The sequence below is a fragment of the Pygoscelis adeliae genome, unplaced genomic scaffold (genome assembly GCF_000699105.1).
Source record: "Pygoscelis adeliae isolate BGI_AS28 unplaced genomic scaffold, ASM69910v1 Scaffold32, whole genome shotgun sequence".
Lineage (NCBI taxonomy): Eukaryota > Metazoa > Chordata > Aves > Sphenisciformes > Spheniscidae > Pygoscelis > Pygoscelis adeliae.
In genome coordinates this window covers 848,655-858,614 of record NW_008824368.1, presented here as the reverse complement: position 1 = coordinate 858,614, position 9,960 = coordinate 848,655, and the positions used below count along the sequence as shown (strand labels likewise).

The 9,960-nt window shown below is 39.1% G+C and overlaps 1 protein-coding gene across 1 annotated transcript; it reads right to left on the bottom strand.

Annotated features, from left to right (window-relative positions):
* Positions 1-1,476: 1,476 nt before the first annotated feature.
* Positions 1,477-8,897, bottom strand: NHLRC3 (NHL repeat containing 3). Its single transcript, XM_009319930.1, has 6 exons — positions 8,748-8,897; positions 7,731-7,878; positions 6,989-7,189; positions 5,814-5,905; positions 4,142-4,254; positions 1,477-3,634 (listed from the first exon to the last, which is right to left on the bottom strand). The coding sequence occupies exons 1-6, from the start codon at positions 8,850-8,852 to the stop codon at positions 3,406-3,408; spliced, it is 888 nt and encodes a 295-aa protein (XP_009318205.1). The 5' UTR covers positions 8,853-8,897; the 3' UTR covers positions 1,477-3,405.
* Between the last annotated feature and the right edge of the window lie 1,063 nt (positions 8,898-9,960).

The following is a 9,960-nucleotide window of genomic DNA, read 5'->3' as shown; positions in this document are numbered from 1 at the left end:
AGAGCCAGCTCAGCCTCACTAGACTGATCTTGCATGGCACAAACCTGATTCAGGCCCCTTTTGTTTTGGCCAGACAGATATTGTTAATCAATTGTTGACTACAATAACACACACACAAAAAAAGGCTGATTAGCATCACCGAAAAAATCAAGATGAACTGTATTAATAGACCTGGTCTTACCTCCTGGGAATGTCATCCAGCTAACAATCTAGGTACTTAGCCAGAGAAAAGGATCAATTAAAAAAAAAAAAAAAAAGAAAAAAGAAAAAAAAAAAGCTGCGAAGTTGGAGACATCAAACCACGGAATATTCCTATTTCCTTTACTTGGATACTCCAGTGATTACTTCTCGTACTTAAAAGTTGACATCTATTAACTAAAACTAGATTTTTGGGGGGTTCTAGCAATCACCTTACATTTTCCTTCTTGTCTAGTTAACACTGTAGTATGTTTTTTCTTCTTGTGCAAGTATTTCTAACCCATAAAGAAGTCCCTTCTTGATCTTCTAAAAACTAAACAGATTGCTCGGTAAATCTTTTCTGGAAATAAAACCTGATTCTACATTAAGAAGTGTTTTGTTAGTTTGTTTTTAATTTCCCTATTAGTGTCAAAAGGGTATACAGTTTAAATTTTTTTTTTATACTTCGCACTTATGTAACTCATCATCCCATTTTACTAATTACTCAGAGGAAAACATCTGGAAGAGATTTCTGTGCCTTTTTTGATACATAAATTAGAATGCATAAGGGATGGGCCACAGAAATAGTAATGCATAAAGATAACATGGAATTTTAGATGACATTTGAATGTTGGTATCATAAATTATTAAATACCTTATTAAAGCACCGAGGACCCCATATTTAGAAGAGTAATCCATTGCAATGGAATGTATTGATATTAGTCCAGAAATAAAGCGCCCAAGCCTTTCATAATTGGAAATTCTCAATTTATTTTATCAAATTATCCTACTACGCAGTTTTTCAGAAATCAGTTTCAAGATGATACATAAGAAAACCTTCAGAGAATTAGCAAGTTAGTGCACAAATCAATCATTTTCTCAGTCTGGTCATAGACGCAGAGGTAAAAAGGAGTCTAAGCATCTCATACTAGTTAATAATGAGCATCCCTTCTTATCACAGATACCCAAATGCCTAGAGGCAAGGCACATTTTGGCACCACGGCCTGCTTCAGTAAAGCCAGACAAAACTGGATGAATGCTCCCCATTTCTAGGGGCTGCAAAAGCCAATGTAAAAAGAGAGCTGAGAGCAGATCCACGCAGCAAACAGAACCTTGTAGAAATAACTTATTCGTCAACATCCAAAAGTGCACTACTCCTTTACTGAACACAGAAGCATGTTCACAGAGAGCTTCGAGTCAAGTTTCAAATGGATATGACACAGGAAAAATAAATAAGGAGAGGATGTGGTGAGGAAGGATGGATGTACCTGGACCCCTTACTCCACCAAGATACTGTAATATCATTAACTACATTTGAGCGTAATATTTTTGAAAAGAAATCCACCTTGTGTGGATGAGAAATAGCTAAACTGCACACAGAGCAGAGATCCCTGAGCTAGTGGAGACCTAGTCAGAAAATCCAAACAACACACTGCAAAGCAATGTGGACCTATCCATCTAAGTCTAGAGGAAGTACTGCTACTTTTTCAGCTAATAAATATTGCTTACTAGCTCCCATTCAAGACCTTGTGAATGATGGATCGTATTTGTTAGTGTATAACCCTGAAGTTCTGGTTCTAAGGCTTGCATGAGGGCAGCCAAGTTGGATCTTTTGTTATTGTGGATGTAGCCAACAACAAAGCATTCATATTTAGTGCATTAATCTCAAATAGTACTGAAATCAAGCCATCAAGCTCCACAGCTGAGTTACTTTCTACGGAACATATGAATCTGACTTTTCTGGATAGTTTTCCCATCTGCTGACCCAGAAATTTGTGATCATAGGTTGAAACCTGCCAAATTAAGATGCATTTGCTTTTGATAACACTCACTGAAGTGGATACTTCCCATCAGAATAATTCCATTTCCCATATTCCCTTTCTAAGGAAGTTGAAAAAAAATTGCCTCTCTTAGCTGGTAATTAGCATTAAAATAGTCCACACAGTAGAATAAGTGTGTGGAAACAGCAAAAAACCTCTCAAATGTTTTGAAGAGCTAGTAGATAAATACGGAATGTGGGTTCACAGCTTTACAGAGGTAATCAGTTATTCACTGTCTCATTTCTGCCATGCCATTTTCCCCATCCCATTTTCCTATACCCATTTCCCTTTGTGCTATAAAGTGAACTAACTTAAAATCTTGTTGCAACATGTGAAGAAAACAGAACGACTCTGGACTGGGAATAGAAAGAGACAGCATTTTTTACAACAGACTTTGGAGACATCTGCTAGGATATAGCATAAGAAACTTAACTCTAGACATTAATGGAGTTGATGAAGTCTAAACGCTGGATATAAAACAGTTTAAAATCCCCAAATCCAAACAGATGCACTGCTGTTAACTGACGGAGCTTCAATGAAATTGGGAGAAAATCATGTGTCTCCCAGTCCCTAATGCTGATTAAGACTTTCCGAGCAAATTGCAATTTGTTTATCTTGAGGAACTTATGAGTTGAACTTCAATACGTTCCACTATGAAATCTTACGGAACAGAAAACTCATACTGATATAAATCAAACCAGGTTAAGAATTGATTTAGTAAGAAGCAGTACTTGGCTGCTGTGCACATACTTTTAACTTAATTCGAAGTGCCCAATATCAATTTAACTTAAGCTTATTACAGACTTTACCACTTTAGGTAGAGCTGAAAACTTAGATTCCAATGCTTATGTTATTAACCACCTAAGGCAGATGCCAGTATCAGCACTGACACCAGTATCCAGCAGCACCTTATTCAACATCATAATGCATCTCTGTATTCATTGTTGGGCAGTACCAGCACAATGAATCCAAAAAACAAGTGAAGAAACATTAAAATGAGGTGCTTGCTTTCCAGGAAACCATTTATACACTTCAGACAGTTCTGACCTTCATTTAACAACACAAACAGGCTAAGCAGAGGAGCCCCAAGATGACCCTATACATTTAAAAACAGCATCTGTGTTTGTGAAGTTTTATATAATAAAATTAAGATGCTTATCAAAGTCATTTTACAATTCCCAGCAACAAAAGCAAAAGCCACCATAGCATTACTAAAATGAGTAACAGCTCAGTACCAAGTACTTCTCCAGGACCGCAGAACAGCTAGGACAGATTCTTAGCTCTACTGTTCTGGGAGCACAATGTTCTGTGCTTGTCTAAGGAAACACAAGCTACAGAAAACTCAAGGAAATGTGGTCATAGGTCTTATATGTCACACAGCTTGTGCCACGGCAGCTGTGGGAAACCATCAGCTTAAAGGTATGTACTTTTGTACTTGCTGGGCTCCAATCTCTGCAACATAGACCGCTCCGCTCTTCATGTCTACATCCACAAGGTGTGGTTTGGTCTCATCTGCCAGCTGGACTGTGTTGACCATAACACAGTCCCCAATAGAGCCAACCGGTGGTGCCGCCAAGATTGCTAACCGGTTGATGTTCAGCTGAGCTACAATCAGGTATTTGTAATTGGCCGTAAATCTGTGAAAGACAAATATATTGTTGAATTATGAAGTCCATATGACTTCTCATTTTAACACAACCATGCACTTTAAAACAAACAAAACCTCCTTAATAGTCAAGGTTTTGAAGGCTACAACGGACTAAATGCAGTGAAACATTGACAATTAACTTGTAAGCCTTGCTCTACATGTTGCTGCTCCTTGAGACAGATTATGCTACAGATAACTCATTCAAGACAATCTCTCTTCCTGTAAAAGCTGCAACAGTAAGCTCAACAACACACAACAATTTTAAAATGAAGTTCCCAGTCCTGCACTCAAATCCATGGGGCTTGTTATAAAGCCAGGATTTCCCTGTCAAGATACAACTGTGCAGATCTTTGCACATGATTAGGGCCCAGCACCCTATTAGTTAAACTGGTTAATCCCTTGTCATCAGACATTAAATATCAACATTTTAATTCACCAGTAAGAGCACACCTTATTTATGTAATTGCACGCTTCTAGAAGAACTGTTCAACAATACCTGACAGAATAGGGTCCATCTTCTGAAAAACAGCTGCTCCAAGACCCGAGCCATTCCCCTGTGACTTTATCAAAAACTTGGATTCTTTTGTTGTCTCTGTCTGCAACCCATACCTGTTAAGAACAAAAATCATGTCTGTTCACAAATAGAACAAATCAAATGTATTAGTTTCTTACATGAGCAAAGTAGCCTGCAGTAAAAAAGAAGTACACCTTGGAAGAAGGTACCTCCACGTTCAAAACTAAATAAGTAGATATGACTTCCAGATATAAAACAAACCCACCACATAGTTAAGATACACAAATTATTTTATACTACTTCAACAGAGAAATCTGCCTTCTCTTCATTTTTGTGGCTATGATATGGATATATTTAGTAGGATATCCCCCTGCCCCCAGTGAGGACATATTCCCACCTATTTAATTCTAAAGATACTGGTCTGTCACCCGCTAACAATTTGTTTTTCAACAGTAGTCTCATTTCATGATCCAGACCTATGATGACTGCATCTGCAAACACTCTGATATGCCTAATACTACTATAAATATTGAGCAACTTAAACACTAAGAGCATTTTCAGCATGTTTTGTCTAATCAGTTTTGTGGAGCTTATCTCTGTTCCACCCTGTGCTAACCGGGTTCACAAACACTGCGAGCTAGCAATACCACTAGACAGTTCCAGTGAAGGCCTCTCTTGTATTACAATCATCGAACTTACAGCTGTTGACAACTCGTCAGTCTGATAAGTAAACTTCATGACTTTTCTGGGGTATCACCAGAAAGGGAGCAATAAACAAGTTGACCTGAGATCTTTCATCACTATTTTTAAATGAAACACTACTGCAGCAGTCTCTTAGATTTCTTAGGAATTGACAATTATTTCTAACCTAGGCTGATGATCAACACCACGTTGGCAATAAAATCATAGCCCATTGCAATTGCTGTCTTTGAATGTATACACTCACGGTTACCCTTCAACACAAAGCGGCCATGTCCCTCCTCTTTCCCTCCTACCCTGCCAGTTTTAGCAGAGAAGTGATTTTTATATATGCTTCTTATTCTGGTTCAGACAGCATCAGCAGAATTAGCTCAAACCAGTGATTTAAGATGTTTTAGTCAAGTAATCTTATTTTCCCTGAAACACGTTAAGGAGCAACCGCACAATTCCTCTATAAGAGCAGCAGGGCAAAAGCCAGACTATGATTAACACCTGGCAGCAGCAGACTCTTGAATGCCTTGAGCTGCATGTAGAAAAGGACCGATGTTCACAACCTAGCCAGAGCCCTACTATCATCTTATTTGGAATTTCCAAATAAGAAATTAAAGTCCCCTGAAGAAACTTAAGCACTCAGGTAGATATTTATTACAGAACATAATTCTGTACTCTCACAATGGCAGCCTGTTAGGAACTGCAGGAGGAACAGTCTGTTGTTGCATGGACATTGACAACGTAACCGGTGAGAACCCTTGTGTTAACCTTGCAGCCAGCTACTTTAGTAGGATGTGCAGTGTGAAACTTCAGCTTATGACCACTATCACACTGAAACTGTAACCCACATAAAAATGACCCAGATCACAACAGTTCAATTAAAAAGAAATACAATTTGTTTTGTTCAAATACATGTAAACAAGTCTGTCGGAAGATGAAAAAAAATTCTCCCTTTATTCTTTACCCGTCCAAAAGGATCCACTGTTACACTGTGAGGAATCTTGAACTGACCAATGCCGGTCCCATTTGTTCCAGCCAGCCATATCTCTTTGTAATCTAAACGGTGAGCACCATGAAAAATAAAAGTAAAAAAATCACAGTAAGGAAACAACAAATAAATAGCTTTAAGTCATTCCCTTCCAAAGTTACACCGAGTCATTTTTAAAAGGTGGAATTTCTAAACCCAGGCTTTTTAAACACAGTACTCCCAATACATAAACCCAAGAAATACTGGAACTACCACAGGAACTACTGGATTATTATTAGTGGTTTCAGGATTATGGTTACAGAAATGTAGCCACGAGTGCACAAAAGCCATAGTCCAAGGCTCTGTTAAGCACTGTATTAAAAAAAAATATATATATATAGAAACAGGTGGCCGATTATGATATTTATTTGTTTACTAAATCGATTTTTTACATTACCTGCCAGTTTTAACAATTTACCATTTTGCAAACTAGATATTAGCAAACCAACTGTTTTATGATAGCACAAAGGAGAAACGGTAGCTCCTCCACTTTTCCCCAACTGCAGACATGTGCAGACTCCTCACTCACAGTCCTAACCAACACTGACCATCTAACTGTGGAACATGAGCAAGCTAATCAGAATCACAGAATAATTTAAGTGTAAAAGATGTCCAGACACCAGCGGGTCCAACCTGCTTCTCAAAGAAGGACTAGCCTTGTTAAGAAATCCAACTCTGAAGTTAGATCATAACTCAAAACTCATCAAGTTTTGAGCATCTCCAAGAGTGGAGACTGTACGCCCTCTCTGGGCAAACTATTCACTGTCTGATCACCCTCACTGTGAATCTTTCCCTCCAAAAACCAAACTGGAATTCCCCTCTGTTATATCTTTTGCTCAGCGTTCCTCATTCTTCACTGTGCCTCTCCAAGAATGTGTGGCTCTGCCTTCTCTATACCCTCCCATTACTGACTTGAAGACAGCGATAAGAATCCTCCTTAGCCTTCTCTCTTGAAGACAAGACAAGCAGTAAAACAGGACCTGATCCAACAGTTTTCAAACTAATGCTAAATGACAGCTCTACCTAGTCCTCGCTTAAAAGTATTCTCAAGCTGTGTTGTTTAAAATTCAATTTTCAATGGTCAACTACTGCGGAAGTTCATTTTTCCATACCGTTGGATAGTTTGAGCAATCTGTTATTCATTCCTCCGTCTCCATCCACAACATAGATATCTCCACTTTCCTCTACAAAGATCTCTGCTGGTTGATCAAATTGTAGGGGAATCAAACTTGAACCAGCATTACCTGGCGTGCCCAAGATCTGCATAAGTTTACCCGAAGGGCTATACTGTTTCACAGTGTGCCCGTATTTCCCTGAATTAAGAAAAAAAAGTGCAAAAACATCTTAACAAAACAAAATGTAAGTATTACAACTGATTGCAAAGATTAAAAAAGAAAATCTCCTGATACTCACAAGTGATATTAATGAATCAAACAGACAAAATTCTATAGTGAGAATACGACTGTGGGTTAGTATATCCATAAACTACAACAACATTCATCCATTGTATTAGGGCCACCAAACCTAGGACAGAAGATAAGTCTAGCCAGAAGATTTTCCCCCCCCCTGTACTTCTCCTGGGGAAAAAAAACCCACAAAACCAAAAAACCAAAAACAAACCCCAAAACCAAACTTGCTCACTAAGTTCAGAAGCTATAAGCAGACACACAGCACAACTCATGAACCTTCAAAGTATTTTGTGCAGCACCTGAGAAGTTTGTTCACAGCAAGAAAAGCACAAATCCGTCTCAGAATTGTTTGAGACACTTAAATAAATGATCTGTTTAAAGTACTATCTGCAATATTAGCATTTTCTTCCCCACATAATACTTCTCATATCACCACCATACATACCTGTTCCAACATCTGTGATCCATACTGAACTATCTGTTGCAGTGTTCAATACAAAGATACCATGAGGCATTTCAACTGTATTATTCCAGGAGTAAAGAAAATAGCCTTCCTCTGAGAATACAAGTACCTTTGGTACATTGTCTCCCCTCTGAAAAGGCAAAAAAGGTCTATTAAGAAAACATATTAAGCAAGTAATCATATTGTTGAAAATTCCTCTTTGTAAGGATTTTGCAACATTTCATGAATCATAAGAATCTCCTGAGATTGTCTGCTAGACCTCATTTTCTCCAGCTAGAAAAGGAAAGAGAGAGAAGGGTCTAAGTTTAGCGTGCAAAACCGTCCACTCTTCTAGACTTTCAACTTAAATCATGTAGAGTCCAATTTTCAGAGCAGCCAAGCTCTTGCAGCTATCATGGTCTTGATTTTGAATCACGTTTTCATGTTCTTGCTGAAAAATACACTAAGCATAACACAGGCACGAGAAACAGTAACTGTACTTGTCAGCTGTATGGTACTCAAGTACTCATACTGTGCTTTACAATTAAATCCCTCCGCTTCCCATGGACAGAATATCTTATCCGTGACCTAGAGATACCAATGCATGGAACGGGGTAAAGCAAACAATTGAACTCCAATTACGGTAACTGACTGAAAGAGCCGCGTGGTTTTGACTTCATGGGACAAAGGCTGAAAGAGTGGAAGGGGACTAGGCAGTTGCCCCAGAAACACAGCTTACCTTACAGTTAGAGGAGAAGCTACTGTAACTCAGTTAAGTTGGATCATACATTCGTATCACAGAAATTTAATGCTTTTAAAAGCACAAGCAAGTACGCTCCCAGAACTGCTTTAAAAAATGGATATAGCAGAGATATCTATACTTACATTTTCACTAATTTTGATACAATAATTATTCATATATATGCACACACACATATCTCTCTCTTAATCTAAACCAGACACTTTAAAGGCAAAAATACACTAGGTTAACAAGGAGAGAAGTACAGTATTCTCACTCACTTGTCCCACAAAGACCAAACCATGAAGAGAGTCAACAGCAACACAAAATGTTTGACCAGTGAAGTATTCTGGAATTTTAGGCCAGCCTATGTCCAGCTTGTACATCTGTTCCTGTCCCTTCCAAGGAGAGGAGTAACCAAATGCTTTTAAAACCTGAAAATACAAAAATAAATATCCATTAGCAGTTAAATCCCACGATGGTGGGCTCAGAAGAACCAGCAGTAGAAAGTAACTTTGTACTGAAGCATCATAAATTGATTTATTCAATTTAAATTAAGAAGATAGATAAACAGAAATAGGCTTGTAGCTAGGGTTTTGGACTGCAAATGGGAAAATTCCGACACACTGGACATTAGCTAATGAAGTTCTCTGGACTGGGGAGCTCCGGAATTAGAAGGCAAAAAACACACCCTGAAATTTCTTACATCGAAGTTGCTATTACTATCTGTAAATCACACTCCAAAATGAGGAAAACAGTAGAGGCTCCAAATGCAACAGAATCAATAACCACTTCAAGAAGATATGAGAGTAAGAAAAACAAAAATCAGAATAAAGGGAAAATACAGGTCAAGAAAGAAAACTACATCTTAGAAGTGGGGAAGTGTAAGATTCCAGGAACGGCAAAACTCAGGTCAATGTATACGTGTTAAAGGATAATGGGGGGAAAAAAAAAATCTTCCACCTTTTTGTTCTATTTTTCCAGCAGAAGAATGGCAGCTAAGCGCAGCTGTGCCGCGGCACGTACTGGACGGAGATCTAAGCACTGAAACGGAGAGATCAGGCTAGAACTAAGAAGTAACAAGTGGCGACCTCGAAGGGCCAGGGCCACTCCACACTTCTGTTAACCGCCCTGGCACAAGTAGGGGTAGGTTGATGACGGAGAACTACGAACAGCTTAAAAAAGACCAGACTACCATGAAGGAAAACCGAGGGTAATTAAGCAGGGAGAAAATCCGACAGTAAGAAGTGCAAAGTTATTCACCCACAGGTCATGAAGTTCTCCCTCGTTTGAGCATTATTGCTCGGAAAGCCCTGGGAAAGGATCACCCAGCGTACGCGTTGATCTCAGAGGGGCTCTAAAGCCACGTAAACGAGCCTCCCCCTAAAACGACGTAAGCCAGAAGAGGCGCGGGAAGGCACCCGGACGAAGCGGGGCCCGGGGCCCTGCCCGCACCCCTGCGCTCCAGCGGGTCCCCGTGCAGACCGGCGACAG